General features: G+C 41.6%; 1 protein-coding gene across 1 annotated transcript in view; it reads left to right on the top strand.

Annotated features, from left to right (window-relative positions):
* Positions 1–18,403, top strand: part of PFN2 (profilin 2) — a 79,640-nt gene that overhangs the window by 41,696 nt on the left and 19,541 nt on the right. Inside the window, exon 3 of the mRNA XM_053711720.1 lies at positions 10,596–10,675. Coding sequence (XP_053567695.1) covers positions 10,596–10,675 — 80 coding nt within the window. The remainder of the gene's footprint in view (positions 1–10,595; positions 10,676–18,403) is intronic.

Genomic DNA, 18,403 nt, shown 5'->3' with positions numbered 1-18,403 from the left:
TTACATTGTGATTCTCCTTATCTGATTTTTCATTCAGACAAGGTAGTTCTGCGTACCAAACCTGGGTGGTTTCTAACAGGAATATCAATCAAGAGATTGTTGTTCCATCATTGTGTCCTAATCCTTCAAAGAAGGAATGTCTTTTGCATAATCTGGACGTAGTCCGTGCCTTGAAGTTTTACTTACAGGCTACTAAAGATTTTCGTCAAACATCTGCCCTGTTTGTCGTTTACTCTGGACAGAGGAGAGGTCAAAAAGCTTTGACAAACTCTCTCTCCTTTTGGCTTCGGAGCATAATACGCTTAGCCTATGAGACTGCTGGACAGCAGCCCCCTGAAAGGATTACAGCTCATTCTACTAGAGCTGTGGCTTCCACCTGGGCCTTTAAAAATGAGGCCTCTGTTGAACAGATTTGCAAGGCTGCGACTTGGTCTTCGCTTCACACCTTTTTAAAAATTTTACAAATTTGACACTTTTGCTTCTTCGGAGGCTGTTTTTGGGAGACAGGTTCTACAGGCAGTGGTTCCTTCCATTTAAGTTCCTGCCTTGTCACTCCCATCATCCGTGTACTTTAGCTTTGGTATTGGTATCCCACAAGTAATGGATGATCCGTGGACTGGATACACTTAACAAGAGAAAACATAATTTATGCTTACCTGATAAATTTATTTCTCTTGTAGTGTATCCAGTCCACGGCCCGCCCTGTCCTTTTAAAGCAGGTCTAAATTTTAATTAAACTACAGTTACCACTGCACCCTATGGTTTCTCCTTTCTCGTCTTGTTTCGGTCGAATGACTGGATATGGTAGTGAGGGGAGGAGCTATATAGCAGCTCTGCTGTGGGTGATCCTCTTGCAACTTCCTGTTGGGAAGGAGAATTTCCCACAAGTAATGGATGATCCGTGGACTGGATACACTACAAGAAAAATAAATTTATCAGGTAAGCATAAATTATGTTTTTATACCCTGCAGAACTTTCTAGACTGGACCACTTGGATTTGTGCAGTTCCATAGGAGATAAAAGCTCAGCACCCTGGGTACCGCTTGCTGATTGGTGGCTAAATGTAGCCACCAATCAGCAAGAACTACCAGAGTTCTGAACCAAAAATGGACTGGCTCTTAAGCTTACATTCCTGCTTTTCAAATAAAGATGCCAAGAGAATCAAGAAAAAATTATAAAGTTGCTTAATATTGCATGCTCTATCTGAATAATGAAAGAAAAAGTTTAGGTTTTATATCAGTTTAAGCCAAATATGGCAGAGGAGGTTGAGGACAGAGCGCCAAGTAGTTGCATGCAGCCAAGTGTGAGAAGCACTATCTCTGGGTTCACTTAGCCTCATCCTGATGACTACAAGAGTGAGATGTTCCCACATTTACATATTGCCTCAGCTGGGAGGGATGCGGCCGGAGTGGGGCATGTGTTCATCATTTTTTCAGGATGAGACCGCTGCTTTGGATGCGGCACAAGGAGTTTTTGCTTGGCCTTAAGAAATTAACTGTCTGAACAGATGTATTATGTGAGGCAGACTCACACTACTCTATTACCTTGCTAGTTCAGTGGGATAATTCTCCTGGTATGAGGATATACTACCCTCCAGATCTGGCATTGGTTAATCTTTTGATGTTACAATTGATTTTGAAGCGGTGCCCTGCATTAATTTAACCTCCTCTCTCCATGATGGTTTTGTTATCTGATCTGATAAGTGAGCTTCTGATTAACACTCTATTCTTCAAGAAGCCCATACAGGTCCCAGCCGGGCCATTTAACTAACTAGTCATAGTTTTTGCATCTACTTTTACAAGAAAGGAAACTGCTGCTCAGAGTAATGCAACCCAAGTCTTAGTGTATAAAATAGGTTAATATTAACACTATATATTGTTGGCTAACTTCTTATATGCCCATTTATGTATGTCACCATTTGTCTGTAAATGATTGCTAGACACACATACTATTAGATATCTGGATTTTACTTTTTGCTGTTCATACTTATGCAGTCAAATAATGTGACCTTTAACCAAGCACCTGTACTAGTATACGATCTAATGTTCTTTACTGTTTTAATTACAAGAGAGCTAAGTAACCCAGTGATAAAACTTGTTTCTGCGAATCCAATAAGTTATTTATTTCCTAAGACATGGAGAGTCCACAACGTCATTCCAATTACTAGTGGGAATATCACTCCTGGCCAGCAGGAGGAGGCAAAGCTGTTAAGTGTCACCCCCCCTACCCATAATCCCCAGTCATTCTCTTTGCCTCTGTCAATAGAGGAGGTGAAGTTCGGTGTCTGAAGAAATTAATTCCTTTTTTGGGTACTTTTCCCTGCAAGCAAGGATTTAGGTTTAGCCGAGTCCACGTCAATCTCTTCAGTAGAGTAGTGGTGGCTTTTAAGCAGTTGCGAAACAAAGTAAGGACCACCTGACAACTCCCTAACATTGCTGCCCTAGTTATAGAAAGCCAGAGTTGGTTACTCTGTTCTTTCTTTTTCTACAAGTCTCTGTAAGGAGTATGTGTCCTTTCATGCCTTGTAAGCTGTCTACCTGCCGGACAGCTGGATGTGCAGGTAAGTGCTTTTGCATTTTAGGTCTTGAAAACTTGCATTTAGTAAGATTTCTCTGCATTTTTTTTTTATTGGGGACATGTTACTTCCTTAAAGTGAAGGTCAATTTAAATGAAATAGTGCCCGGTTTTTAATAATCCTATTATAAACAAGGGCACTTTAATTCATCAAAATTGGCATTTCACTTGTTTTCTTCTAAAACTTACTTATAATCCTCAGAGCCGCTCCAGCGATTCCCCCGGTCTTTTGTCAGAAATGATGAATCGGGCTTCCTCCAATCACGGCTGAGGCAACGCTGTGATTGGAGGAAGCCGGATTCGTCATTTTGGACCTGCGAAGAGGGCTTGCGATGGGCGGAGGAATTGCTGTAGCGACTGTAAGGATTAAAAGGTAAGTTTTTGAAGAAAATGAGTGAAATGTCAATTTAGATGAATTAAAGTGCCCTTGTTTTTAAATAGGATTATTAAAAACCGGGCACTAATTCATCTAAATTGACCTTCACTTTAAGTAAGGGATTTTATTGAGGCAGTGAGCAGGCACATAAAATGTATGTGAGAGACTTTGGGGTTAATCTTCCTTTATGAATAGGTAGGAGTTAACTTCAAAATTTGTGGCTCAGTATTTATTTATTTCAACTCTGTGTAAAACTATAAAGGTCCCTTTAAGCGTTGAACATTATTGGGAGCAAAGGGTCTGTATCTGTAATCAAAATCACATTAAGAAAGGCACAATTAAGTCTGAATGTAGGGGAAGCGCAAGTCCATTTCCTGTTAAGTCTTAGCCGGCTTTGACACGCGCGCTTTCACTTTGTGGTGCAGTTTCAGTTCAGCCGGTCACATCACTATGTTTCTTGCGCTCTCAGATCGGAGCGGCATCGGCTGTGCTAGTTTTATTAAGGAGACTGTCAAGGTTATTCTGACAAGTCTTATGTACTCCGCAGGGGCAGGTAGGGCACCTCAGTTTGCTGAGGTGTAGAGGGCCTTCATTGGGGTACATTTTTTTTAGTGCAATATCGCTCTAAGATTTAAATTTAAAGTGACAGAACTAATTTTTAAAATTTTAAAAAATTCTTTATTTTTTATTCTTTCGGGTTATTTCTGTGCAGAATACCTTAAGCTTTGAACATGGAGCAGACGTCGGTTCCTATGGACGAATGTTTGTCTTAAGGCCCAAATTGTTCTACCCATGCAATTTTGTTCCTCGTGTTTAGAAAGAACTTTGAAATGTATAGATAAACTTTTTGTTTCTGAGCCTAATGTCTCTCAGGATGATGCTGTCCAGGTAATGCCACAGCTTTCTCCTCTAATGTCCCAAGCCTCCATGGCGTCACATACAGTGCCCTGTAGTTCCTTTCAGCCTCCTGGAGGAGTTTATCTGCCTGCAGATTTTGCTGCACAGGTATCTTCTGCGGCATTATCTGTTTTCTTTCCTAAGATATGATGAGTCCACGGTGTGTGTGTGTGTGTGTGTATGTATGTATGTATGTATATATACACACATACATATATACATATATATATATATATATATATATATATATATATATATATATATATATATATATATATATACACACACACATACATTATATATAGTATGTATGTATGTATGTATATATATATATATATATATATATATATATATATATATATATATATATATATATATATATATATATATATATATATATATATAGTGGTGATGAATATGATTGAAATGATTGCCGCTGATTAGAAGTAACCACAGAGTTTCTGATTTGTGAACTTTTGAATTGATTGGTATGAGGGGAGTATCCCTCTGTGATAGTATCCCAATGTGACGTGAGAGGGATGGAGGAGAGTCCATTTTTGACATAGGGGTGCAATGGGGAATGCGAACTGTATTGTGATTTTAAATGAGTACATGGGGCAATATTTGTGCTATATCTACACATGTTTTACACATGTATTACACTTTGTATTACCTTTTATTAATGCTGCAGCAACTGCTTATTTTTTCACTATGAATTTGTGAATACATATATATTGAACACACATGTATAAATTATTGGTTTTGACCATAGTGTTTTGCACACGGTTTCCAGTGATTGGTGTTACAGCTGGGGGTGGGTTTTGTATGCCTTTATAAGTCTGTTTGTTTGGAGTTTTCACTTGTCAGAGGAAGGGACGTGTCAAGTCCCGAAACGTCACATCAAATAAATTTTATCACGTTTGAAGTCTGGGATGTGTACCCGGTCCGGTATGAGAGTGCAGTTCCCTTCCGTGTTTTGTATATGTCTAGGGTGATTACATATTCCTGTGCACCCTTCCCTTGTTTTCAGTTTGTTTGGATTTGAAAGCTTGCATTGTGTTTTTTGCTGTAAGTCTGAGGACGGGGGTTAAACCCCGAAACGTAACTAAGTAAATAACTTGAAAATTTAAACGGAGAGTGCCTGCTTCTTTCTGGGATTATTTGCAACTTTTGCTGTGCACCCTGGACCTTGTTTGAGAGTGCTATACCACTGACTTTTTCATATATGTGTGTGTGTGTGTGTATATATGTATGTGTTCTCTATAGACATGGGACTGAACTTTACAAACTTACCTATGTTTATGGGACAATAACATATATCTATGGGTCTGGATATAAGATAGAAAAGTTAACTTACTATATTTTATGTGTTATATATGTATTTTGTCTACAGGTAAATGTTTGCAATGTGTCATTTTACTATTTATGTTGGTTTTATTCATCCTATTGGTGGTGCAGTAATGCGCTGTGGGGGGCTGGAGAAGTAACAGCTGTGAGGCCTCACTCCTGCTCTCTCTACGGGTTGTGTAGCACCAATGGCTGAACTAGATATGCGTAACATTAGTATATATGTCATACGTCCAGGAGTCCTACGATACTGAGTGTGTTATACTACTTTTATAAGACGGTACACTTCGCCTGAACCTGTAATAATCAATGCCCAAAGATATTTCTGATACTACCTATGTTTTGATGTATATTCAGACTTGTTTAAATTGCAAAGTTTTGTTTCTGTCTGTTGAGTTCAGCCTCTTTAGTAAGTTCTTCAATATGTTTTTTTTTCCCCCCCTTATAGCATGTGGCCGGGGGTTGGTACACCTGCTCCTACTTTATTTAGACTCAACTTATTCAATTGGTTCTAGGAGTAGTACGCCTCATACACTGCTACTTTCCATTCACTCTAGTACGAGTAATTCCACCCTGAATTCTAATTTATTGATAGTTTTAGTTGAGGTGATACCCCGCTAAATTACTTTGATTGAATATCTCATAGCTCTTCCCCCCCCCTCACCTCGCTCCCTCCCATTCTCTCCTTATCCCCTTCCTACCTTTTTTCTCCTTCCTTCTACATGCTCTGTCATTGTCGTTTATATATGTAATACTGTGATATATAATGTAAGAGTATGTTGTAGCTTATTTGCTACATAAGTATTGTAAAGTGGTGCTTACCCGCTGATTCTGCTCTTGTTGGTCTGAAGTTAGACCAAAACTCAGCTCTCACATACTATATTATTATGTATTGAACTATTTTATTGTTATGGTTATCATATTCTTAGGAGTTATACTTCCTATAACAGTTGGTTCATGTGTAACCGTTGTATTAACCATTGTTAAATAAGTTCTTCCTGAACAGCATAGGAAAAACAAGAGATTCTGAATGTAACTGACCTTATAATACTTTATATTATATTTTATTTATGCCTTGCATGACTGACGAAATACCATTGCATGTACGCATTCAGCGCAAAAATGTCAGATGTGCCTGTGAACTTTTGGTCATATTTCTTTATGATGTATGTATATCAAGGATCTCAATAAAAGATTTATTTAAAAATAATAAAAAAAAAAAAAAAAAAAAAAAAAAAAACGATGCAACATCTTAAATTGTCTGGTTTGAAAAAATGGTGTACCAGGAAGCTATTTTTAGTGCTTCTGTGTCGTGCTCGGCAGTTGCGGTCACATGACCAGCTTTACTTTATAACGTTTCTTAGGAAAAAGTAGTTTTTCTCCATTTCTGGGTGATCCGGTCTTAATTGGTAGTGGTAAGGCACCTCCGTAATTGAGGTGTGGGGTTGCCTGATTGGTATTTTAGAAGTTTATTTGATGCTTATTAAATGGGTTTTTTCTTAACTTTTTCTCACATAATTTTAGCTGGGGATCTATCCTAATTTGGGATAAAATTTAAAGTGTATTTTTTCCTTAGCTTATTTAATTGAATATTAAAATATTTGAAACTTATCTGTACATGTTTAATTGTTTCACAATATGTCTGATATGGAGCAAGAGCCTGCTCTCATGAATTCATGCTTAATATGTTTATTGCAGCTCCTGTGCAATTTTGTTCATGTGTCAAGAAAACCTTGCAAAATAAAGGTAACATTTTTGAGACTAATGTCTCTCAGGATTATGCTGTTAAAATAATACCTCGGCTTTCTCCTGCTACGTCCCAAGCCTCAATGGCATCATATGCAGTGCCCTGCGGTTCCTGTATAACTCCTAGTGGAGTTTATTTAAAAGCAGAAATTGCTGCCCAGGTATCTTCAGCGGTATCTGCGGCATTAGCTGCCATTCCCAGATTACAGGGAAAACGCAAGAGGAAATTCAGAAAGTAAGGTGCCTGCCCTCAGTTCTGCTTCCCAAGTTGCCCTTTCTTATAAGTTTGAAAAAGATACATCTGGACTTTCTGAGGGTGAAATCTCAGATTCGGACAGTATAATTCCTCCTCCTGAGACTCAGGTGGTATCCTTCAGATTTAAGCTTGAACACGTTTGTGTATTGTTAAGGGAGGTTTTAGCTACTTTAGATGATTCTGATACCCCTGTCGTTACTCCTAAGAAATCTAGTAAACTAGTTTCTTTGATGAACCTTCCACTTTGGAGGTTTTTCATGTGGCGGACCGTCCTAGGGAAATTATCTCACAGGAATGGGAGAAACCAGGGGTGTCTTTTTTTTTTTTTTTTTTTTTTTTTTTCCCCCCGTCTCCCATTTTTAAGAAAATGTTTCCTGTTGAGGACTCCATTAAAGTCCCTTGGTATACTGTACCCAAAGTTGAAGGGGCCATTTGCACTCTGGCTAAGAGAACCACTATTCCTATTGAGGATAGCTGCTCTTTTAAGGATCTGATGGACAAGAAGCTGGAGGCTTATTTGAAAAAGATTTAGGTTCATCAAGGTCTCCAATGGCAACCTGCGGTGTGTATTGCCACCGTGACTAGTGCCGGATTTTATTAATTCAATGCCTTGTCTGATTCTCTTCAAGTAGAGACTTCCTTGGATGAAATTCAAGTTAGGATTAAAGTTCTTAAGTTGGCCAATTCCTTTATTGCAGGTGCCATTTTACCGGTTGTTAGACTAGGGGGCTAAAACTTCTAGTTTCGCTGTCCTAGCCCACAGGGCGTTGTGGTTAAAAATCCTGGTCTGCGGACGTTTCCTCTAAAGTCAAGCTTCTGGCGATTCCTTACAAGGGCAAAACCTTGTTTGGACCCGGTTTAGCAGAAATGATCTCTATTACGGGTGGAAAAGGGTCTTTCTCTACGTCCAAGATAATAGGCCTAAAGGACGTCAGAGTAATTTCCGTTCCTTTCGTAACTTCAGAGGAAAGCCTTCCTCTTCTTCCAAGCATGAACAATCCAGGTCTTCTTGGAAACCCAATCAGTCTTGGAACAAGGGGAAACAATCAAAGAAACCCACAGCTGATTCCAAATCCGCATGAAGGGTTTGCCCCCAGTCCGGGATCGTATCATATGGGGGGTAAAAAAGAGAGAACTTTCCATCCAATTCTAGACTTGAAGTGTCTAAACAAGTTTCTCAAAGTTCCATCCTTTAAGATGGAGACTATACGCTCCATTTTTCCTTTAGTACAAGAGGGTCAGTTCATGACAACCATAGACCTAAAAGATGCCTATCTTCATGTTCCTTTTCACATGAACCATCGCAGATTCCTGAGATTTGCCTTTCTGGACAAACATTTTCAGTTTGTGGCTTTTCCGTTTGGTCTAGCCACGGCTCCCAGAATTTTTTCAAAGGTTCTGGGGGCTCTTTTGGCAGTGCTCTGTTCTCATGGAATTGCTGTGGCACCCTACGTTGACGACATATTGGTTCAGGCGCCATCTTTTCAACAAGCAAAATCTCACACAGAGATATGGTCTTTTCTTCGTTCCCATGGATGGTATGTGAATCTGGAAAAAAGCTCCCTTTCCCCTGCTACAAAAGTAGTGTTCTTAGGGACCATAATAGATTCTATATTGATGAAGATTTTTCTGACAGAGGTCAGGAAAAACAAAATCATTTCCTCTTGCCTCTCTCTTCAGGCTACTGCTCATTCTTCAGTGGCTCAATGTATGGAGGTAATCGGTCTGATGGTGACTTCCATGGACATCATTCCTTTTGCTTGATTCCATTTGAGAGCTCTCGAGTTGTGCATGCTCAGACAATGGAATGGCGACCATGCGGATCTATCTCAGAGAATAGAGTTAGATCAGTCGTCAAGGGATTCTCTCCCATGGTGGATTTCTCAGGAACATCTGTCTCAGGGCACATGCTTTAGGAGACTTTCCTGGGTGATTGTGACCACGGACGCTGGGCAGCAGTTTGAAACTCGTTACAAGCTCAGGGCCTTTGGACTCGGGAGGAGTCTTCTCTTCCCATCATCTTGAAGTTGAGGGTGATTTACAATGCTCTATTGGCTTGGCCTCAGTTTATCAGGTTCCAGTCAGACAACATAACCTCTGTGGCTTACATCAATCACCAGGGAGGAACTCAGAGTTCCTTAGCCATGAAGGAGGTTACTCAGATTCTTCAGTGGGCAGAGCCCCACAATTGCTGTCTATCTGCCATCCACATTCCATGAGTAGACAACTGGGAAGCGGATTTTCTGAGCAGACAGACTTTTCATCCCGGGGAGTGGAAACTCCATCCGGAGGCGTTTTCCAGCTTAGTCCTTAAATGGGGGGTGCCGGAATTAGATCTGATGGCGTCCCGTCAGGACACCAAGGTACAGTTTAAGGTCAAGAGATCTGCAGGCCGTTCTGATGTAGGGTGTAGGTCCGACGACTTAGGTTGCCTGGAACGTGCCCTCTGTCTGGGGGTTATTTTTGTGGTCTGTTTCTTGCTTGCCTGCTTCTTCTTCCTCAAGGTACCCTCTGTGTCGTCCTGTTGTGGACTCTGTGTTCTCAACCTTGGGGTTTTTCACCTGGGTGTATTGCACACTTTTTCAACGTCGAATACTTTGGAATTCTATGGTTAGACACTGGGAGGACTTTGCCTCTTCAGTTGCATTTCGTGCTTGCAGGATGATTGGAGAGACGTCTGTTCTGTCTCTGTGCCCGGTCTTATTCCGGGTTGATCGATCCTCAGGCGGATCTAGTGAATGCTTTGACAACTCCTTGGCAATTTATCTAGTGTACATCTTTCCTCCAATTGCCCTCCTGCCAAGGCCTGAAACAAAAAATACTCTGGACATTTTCAAAGCTCCTAGCAGCACAGAACCTGGTACTCCGATCCGGTTTGGATGTTCAGTGCCGCCGCATGGCGTCTCCTCCTTTGGCTAGACTAACTGGTATGAGGGCTTTTTTTCATCAAACCCTTTAGTCTCTCAGCTTAGCTGCTTGGATATTGAATAGTTGATTCTCTCTGAGAGGATTGTCGGACTCAGTAATTGAGAACCTTGGTGCAAGCTCATAAACCAGTTACGAGAGAGATTTACCATAAGGTGTGGAGGATTTCTTTCTCTTTTTTTTTTTTTTTTTTCTCTCTCTATTTTGCTTTCTCTTGCTTTTCTTTCCTATCTGGGCTATATTTACTACAGAGAGAGGGAAGTGGGAGGGATACTTAAATTGACATTGTACACTAGATTTTTCTTTGCATAAATGTTTTGTAGATCAATTTTTATAGCCCATCTGGATGTGTTTTTGTAAAAATGTATAGTTTTTCCTTTTTTAATTAACATTTTGCTGATTTTCAACCAAGCTCCAAAGTTTTAGATGTATACAGACTGCTTCTGTTTGTATAATGGGTCTCTTCATATGCAGATTGGGGGAGATTGCTCTCAGCCCCTTTCAGTGGGTGTCTCAGGCAAATCTCATTAACAGTGCAAATTGGGAGCTGCTAAGTAAGTTTTTAAATGCTTTTATACTGGATTTTTATAATCATATCTGTGCATATTATTCTTCCCCCCCCTTTTAAAGCTGTGGTGTGGGGTGTTTTGCCTCCTCCTGGCCAAAACTTCAGTTTGGGGAACGGTTTGCAGGTTAAACTGCATATGAGGTATGTTCAGTCTATATTTTTCTAGACAGACTGTGTTAATTCTAGAAAAGGCTGGCAATATCCCCATGAGGGAAGGGTAAGCTGTATTCAGACACTTGGATAGGAATTTCAGCTTGCATGAAGGGCTTATTAGTTACTGATGACACTGTTAGGTAAAAACGTTTTTGTTTATTCAGTAAATGATGCAATTATAACGTTTTTTTTGAAGGGACTAGAGGGGTCATTGTGGCTTGTTTTAGGGTTTTTTAACCCACATGGTTAATTAAGAGACACTCTGGTGTTTTTCTGTTAGGCCTCAAAACATTGAGTGAGGTGGGAGGGGCCTATTATCGCACCTCAGTTGCGCAGTTTCATCCAACTGCTTCTCCAGGTTCCTGCTGTGTTTGAGGGCTGTAAAATAAGTTTTCTCCAACATTGGTGTGTCCGGTCCACGGCGTCATCCATAACTTGTGGGAATATTCTCTTCCCCAACAGGAAATGGCAAAGAGCACAGCAAAAGCTGTCCATATAGCCCCTCCCAGGCTCCGCCACCCCAGTCATTCTCTTTGCCGCTCTGAACAAGTAGCATCCCCACGGAGATGGTGAAGAGTATGTGGTGTTTAGTTGTAGTTTTTTATTCTTCTATCAAGAGTTTATTTTAAAATAGTGCTGGTATGTACTATTTACTCTGAAACAGATTTACTCTGAAACAGAAAGAGATGAAGAGTTCTGTTTAAAAGAGGAGTATGATTTTAGCAGCAGTAACTAAAATAAATTGCTGTTCTCACGCAGGACTGTTGAGCTGAGAGAACTTCAGTTGGGGGGAACAGTTTGCAGACTTTTCTGCTCAAGGTATGACTAGCCATTTTTCTAACAAGACTGTGTAATGCTGGAAGGCTGTCATTTTTCCCTCATGGGGATCGGTAAGCCATTTTCTTAGACTTAGCCCATAATAAGCCCTTTATTCTTTCTATTAACTGGTGGACACTCTTAAGGGCTAAATAGATTGCTTATTTAAGTTATTTTTGAAAGTTTGAAGTAATTTTCACACTTTTATTGTTTGGGGAATGTTTTTATCGCCAGGCACCTAGTTTAGACACCTTCCCAGTCAGGAAGGGCCTTTCACTATAGTAGGCAGAGCCTCATTTTCGCGCCATTATTGCGCAGTTACTTTTGAGTACAGTGCATGCAGCTGCATGTGTGAGGGTCTGGTATCCACTGAAAACATTCCTAGAAGGCTTGAATTAGTATCGTATACCCCCCTGGGATTGGTGAAGTCGCAACAAAGGCTGTGGCTGGGACTGTAGTGGGGTTAAAATTGCAAACGGCTCCGTTTTAAGGGTTAACAGCTTGAAAATTGGGGTGCAATACTTTGAATGCATTAAGACACTGTGGTGAAAATTTGGTAAAGATTGGATAATTCCTTCATAGTTTTTCACATATTCAGTAATAAAGTGTGCCCTGTTTAACATTTAAAGAGACAGTAACGGTTTTGTTTTAAAAAGGTTTTTGTACTTTATTAACCAGTTTAAGCCTGTTTAACATGTCTGTACCTTCAGATAGATCATGTTCTGTATGTATGGAAGCCAATGTGGTTCCCCCTTCAAATATATGTGATAGTTGTGCCATAGCGTCCAAACATAGTAAGGACAGTACTGTCACAAATAGTAAGGTTGCCCAGGATGATTCCTCAGATGAAGGAAGTAGAGTTAGTTCTACATCATCTCCTTCTGTGTCTATACCAGTTATGCCCGCGCAGGCGACCCCTAGTACTTCTAGCGCGCCAATGCTTGTTACTATGCAACAATTGACGGCAGTAATGGATAACTCCATAGCTAATATTTTATCCAAAATGCCAGCATTTCAGAGAAAGCGCGATTGCTCTGTTTTAAACACTGTAGAGCAGGAGGGCGCTGATGATAATTTTTCTGTCATACCCTCACACCAGTCTGAAGCGGCAGTGAGGGAGGGTTTGTCAGATGGAGAAATTTCTGATACAGGAAGAATTTCTCAGCAGGCAGAACCTGATGTTGTGACATTTAAATTAGAGCATCTCCGCGCATTACTTAAGGAGGTGCTATCTACTCTGGATGATTGTGACAATCTGGTCATCCCAGAAAAATTGTGCAAAATGGACAAGTTCCTAGAGGTCCCGGTGCACCCTGATGCCTTTCCGATACCTAAACGGGTGGCGGACATAGTGAATGAGTGGGAGGCATACCTTTTTGTCCCTCCTCCTATATTTAAGAAATTGTTCCCTATGGTCGACCCCAGGAAGGACTTAAGGTCGAGGGGGCGGATTCTACACTAGCCAAGCGCACGACCATTCCCATTGAGGACAATTGTGCTTTCAAAGATCCTATGGATAAAAAATTGGAGGGTTTGCTTAAAAAGATTTTTGTACAGCAAGGTTACCTCCTTCAACCTATTTCGTGCATTATTCATGTCACTACAGCGGCGTGGTTCTGGTTCGAGGAACTGGAAAAGTCGCTCAGTAGGGAGACTCCGTATGAGGAAGTCATGGACAGAATTCACGCACTTAAGTTAGCTAATTCCTTTATTTTAGACGCCGCTTTGCAGTTAGCGAGGATAGCGGCGAAAAATTCAGGGTTTGCAATTGTGGCGCGCTCTGGCTAAAGTCTTGGTCGGCGGATGTATCTTCCAAGACAAAATTGCTTAATATCCCTTTCAAAGGTAAGACCCTTTTTGGGCCAGAATTGAAAGATTATTTCAGACATCACTGGGGGAAAAGGGCCATGCCCTCCCACAAGATAGACCTTTCAAGGCTAAGAATAAGTCCAATTTTCGTTCCTTTCGCAATTTCAGGAACGGACCGGCTTCCAACTCTGCAGCCTCTAGACAAGAGGGTAACGCTTCCCAGACTAAACCAGCTTGGAAACCAATGCAAGGCTGGAACAAGGGTAAACAGGCCAAGAAGCCTGCTGCTGCTACCAAAACAGCATGAAGGGGTAGCCCCCGATCCGGGACCGGATCTAGTAGGGGGCAGACTCTCTCTTTGCTCAGGCTTGGGCAAGAGATGTTCAGGATCCCTGGGCACTAGAAATAGTCTCTCAGGATTATCTTCTAGAATTCAAGGAACTACCCCCAAGGGGAAGGTTCCACATGTCTCACTTATCTTCAAACCAAATAAAGAGACAGGCATTCTTACATTGTGTAGAAGACCTGTTTAAAGATGGGAGTGATACACCCAGTTCCAACTGTGGAACAAGGTCAGGGGTTTTACTCAAATCTGTTTGTAGTTCCCAAAAAAGAGGGAACTTTCAGACCAATTCTGGATTTAAAAATTCTAAACAAATTTCTCAGAGTTCCATCGTTCAAAATGGAAACCATTCGAACAATTTTACCTACAATCCAGGAGGGTCAATTTATGACTACCGTGTATTTAAAGGATGCGTATCTACATATTCCTATCCACAAAGATCATCATCAGTTCCTAAGGTTCGCCTTTCTGGACAAACATTATCAGTTCGTGGCTCTCCCATTCGGGCTAGCCACTGCTCCAAGAATTTTCACAAAGGTGCTCGGGTCCCTTTTAGCGGTTCTAAGACCAAGGGGTATTGCAGTGGCACCTTATCTGGACAACATTCTAATCCAAGCGTCTCTTTCCAAAGCAAAGGCTCATACAGACATTGTTCTAGCCTTTCTCAGATCTCACAGGTGGAAGGTGAACGTAGAAAAGAGTTCCCTGTCTCCGTCAACAAGAGTTCACTTTTTGGGAACAATAATAGATTCTTTAGAAATGAAGATCTTCCTGACAGAAGTCAGAAAGTCAAAGCTTCTAAACGTTTGTCAAGTTCTTCACTCTATTCTGCAGCCTTCCATAGCTCAGTGCATGGAAGTAGTAGGGTTGATGGTTGCAGCAATGGACATAGTTCCTTTTGCTCGAATTCATCTAAGACCATTACAACTGTGCATGCTCAAGCAGTGGAATGGGGACTATACAGACTTGTCTCCAAAGATTCAAGTAGACCAGATGACCAGAGACTCACTCCGTTGGTGGTTGTCCCAGGATCACCTGTCTCAGGGAATGAGTTTCCGCAGACCAGAGTGGGTCATTGTCACGACCGACGCCAGTCTATTAGGCTGGGGCGCGGTCTGGGATTCCCTGAAAGCTCAGGGTTTATGGTCTCGGGAAGAGTCTCTTCTCCCGATCAACATCCTGGAACTGAGAGCGATATTCAATGCTCTCCGGGCTTGGCCTCAATTAGCGAAGGCCGGATTCATAAGATTCCAGTCAGACAACATGACGACTGTAGCTTACATCAACCATCGGGGGAACAAGGAGTTCCTTGGCGATGAGAGAGGTATCCAAAATCATCAAATGGGCAGAGGATCACTCCTGCCACCTATCTGCAATCCACATCCCAGGAGTAGACAACTGGGAGGCGGATTATCTGAGTCGTCAGACTTTCCATCCGGGGGAGTGGGAACTCCACCCGGAGGTGTTTGCCCAGTTGACTCAATTATGGGGCATTCCAGACATGGATCTGATGGCGTCTCGTCAGAACTTCAAGGTTCCTTGCTATGGGTCCAGATCCAGGGATCCCAAGGCAACTCTAGTGGATGCATTAGTGGCGCCTTAGTCGTTCAACCTAGCTTATGCGTTTCCACCGTTCCCTCTCCTTCCCAGGCTTGTAGCCAGGATCAAACAGGAGAAGGCCTCAGTGATTATCATAGCTCCTGCGTGGCCGCGCAGGATTTGGTATGCAGACCTGGTGAATATGTCATCGGCTCCACCATGGAAGCTACCTTTGAGACAGGATCTTCTAGTACAAGGTCCATTCGAACATCCAAATCTAGTTTCTCTGCAGCTGACTGCTTGGAAATTGAACGTTTGATTTTATCCAAGCGTGGGTTTTCAGATTCAGTGATAGATACTCTGGTCCAAGCCAGAAAACCTGTGACTAGAAAGATTTACCATAAAATATGGAAAAGATATATCTGTTGGTGTGAATCCAAGGGATTCTCCTGGAGTAAGATTAAAATTCCTAAGATCCTCTCCTTTCTCCAAGAAGGTTTGGATAAGGGATTGTCAGCGAGTTCTCTAAAAGGACAGATTTCTGCTTTATCTGTCTTGTTACACAAACGACTGGCAGCTGTGCCAGATGTACAAGCTTTTGTACAGGCTTTGGTCAGAAATCAAGCCTGTATACAGACCCTTGACTTCTCCCTGGAGTCTAAATTTAATTCTTTCAGTTCTTCAAGGGGTTCCGTTTGAACCTTTACATTCCATAGATATCAAGTTACTATCTTGGAAAGTTCTGTTTTTGGTTGCTATTTCTTCTGCTAGAAGAGTTTCTAAATTATCTGCTTTGCAGTGTGATCCTCCTTATCTGGTGTTCCATTCAGATAAGGTTATTTTGCGTACCAAGCCTGGTTTTCTTCCAAAAGTTGTTTCCAACAAGAATATTAACCAGGAAATAGTTGTTCCTTCTTTGTGTCCGAATCCAGTTTCAAAGAAGGAACGTTTGTTACACAATTTAGATGTAGTCCGTGCTTTAAAGTTCTATTTAGAAGCAACGAAGGATTTCAGACAAACTTCTTCTTTGTTTGTCGTTTATTCTGGTAAGAGGAGAGGACAAAAAGCTACTGCTACCTCTTTCTTTCTGGCTGAAAAGCATAATCAGATTGGCTTATGAGACTGCCGGACGGCAGCCTCCTGAACGAATCACAGCTCACTCTACTAGGGCTGTGGCTTCCACATGGGCCTTCAAGAACGAGGCTTCTGTTGATCAGATATGTAAGGCAGCGACTTGGTCTTCTCTGCACACTTTTGCCAAATTCTACTAATTTGATACTTATGCTTCTTCAGGAGGCTATTTTTGGGAGAAATTGGTTCCCACAAGTTATGGATGACGCCGTGGACCGGACACACCAATGTTGGAGAAAACAGAATTTATGCTTACCTGATAAATTACTTTCTCCAACGGTGTGTCCGGTCCACGGCCCGCCCTGGTTTTTTTAATCAGGTTTGAAAAATTTCTTTCTCTATACACTACAGTCACCACGGCACCCTATAGTTTCTCCTTTTTTTTCTCCTAACCGTCGGTCGAATGACTGGGGGGGTGGAGCCTGGGAGGGGCTATATGGACAGCTTTTGCTGTGCTCTTTGCCATTTCCTGTTGGGGAAGAGAATATTCCCACAAGTTATGGATGACGCCGTGGACCGGACACACCGTTGGAGAAAGTAAGTTATCAGGTAAGCATAAATTCTGTTTTTTTTTCCCCACAAATTGTTCTGAAGGGCAGGTAGGCGCCACAGCAGAGCTGTGGCAAGGTGCTGAAAGTCTTTTTTTACCGGTTTTGACGTTTTTTCAATCCGGTTTTGCCATTAAGGGGTTATTTGTTTATTTGCATAGGGGTTATTACTAAGGCTATATGATACTGCTGTAAAATTTTGTTAAGTTTACTGCTTTTTTACACTGTTTTGCAGAATTTGTGCAGCTTTATTTCTCTTAAAGGCACAGTACTGTTTTATTTCTAAGTGTTATTTACTTTGATTACAGTGTTTTCCAAGCTTGCTTGTTACATTACTAGCCTGTTTAACATGTCTGACACCAAGGAAAATCCTTGTTCAATATGTTTGGAAGCCATTGTGGAACCCTCTCTTAGAATGTGTCCCAATTGTACTGATATGTCTATAAACTATAAAGAACATATATTAGCACTTAAAAATAGAGCAATAGATGATTCTCAGTCAGAAGTAAATGAGGGTTTGCCTTCTAGCTCTCCCCAAGTGTCACAACCAGTAACGCCCGCACAAGTGACGCCAAGTACCTCTAGTGCGTCGAATTCATTTACTTTACAAGACATGGCCACAGTTATGAATACAACCCTCACAGAGGTTTTATCCAAACTGCCTGGTTTACAAGGAAAGCGGGACAGCTCTGGGTTAAGGAAAAACAGAATTTATGCTTACCTGATAAATTACTTTCTCCAACGGTGTGTCCGGTCCACGGCGTCATCCTTACTTGTGGGATATTCTCTTCCCCAACAGGAAATGGCAAAGAGCCCAGCAAAGCTGGTCACATGATCCCTCCTAGGCTCCGCCTACCCCAGTCATTCGACCGACGTAAAGGAGGAATATGCATAGGAGAAATCATATGATACCGTGGTGACTGTAGTTAGAGAAAATAATTCATCAGACCTGATTAAAAAAACCAGGGCAGGCCGTGGACCGGACACACCGTTGGAGAAAGTAATTTATCAGGTAAGCATAAATTCTGTTTTCTCCAACATAGGTGTGTCCGGTCCACGGCGTCATCCTTACTTGTGGGAACCAATACCAAAGCTTTAGGACACGGATGATGGGAGGGAGCAAATCAGGTCACCTAGATGGAAGGCACCACGGCTTGCAAAACCTTTCTCCCAAAAATAGCCTCAGAAGAAGCAAAAGTATCAAATTTGTAAAATTTGGTAAAAGTGTGCAGTGAAGACCAAGTCGCTGCCTTACATATCTGATCAACAGAAGCCTCGTTCTTGAAGGCCCATGTGGAAGCCACAGCCCTAGTGGAGTGAGCTGTGATTCTTTCAGGAGGCTGCCGTCCGGCAGTCTCATAAGCCAATCGGATGT

The sequence above is a fragment of the Bombina bombina genome, chromosome 4 (genome assembly GCF_027579735.1).
Source record: "Bombina bombina isolate aBomBom1 chromosome 4, aBomBom1.pri, whole genome shotgun sequence".
Taxonomy (NCBI): Eukaryota; Metazoa; Chordata; class Amphibia; order Anura; family Bombinatoridae; genus Bombina; species Bombina bombina.
This window is presented reverse-complemented; position numbering and strand designations above follow the sequence as displayed.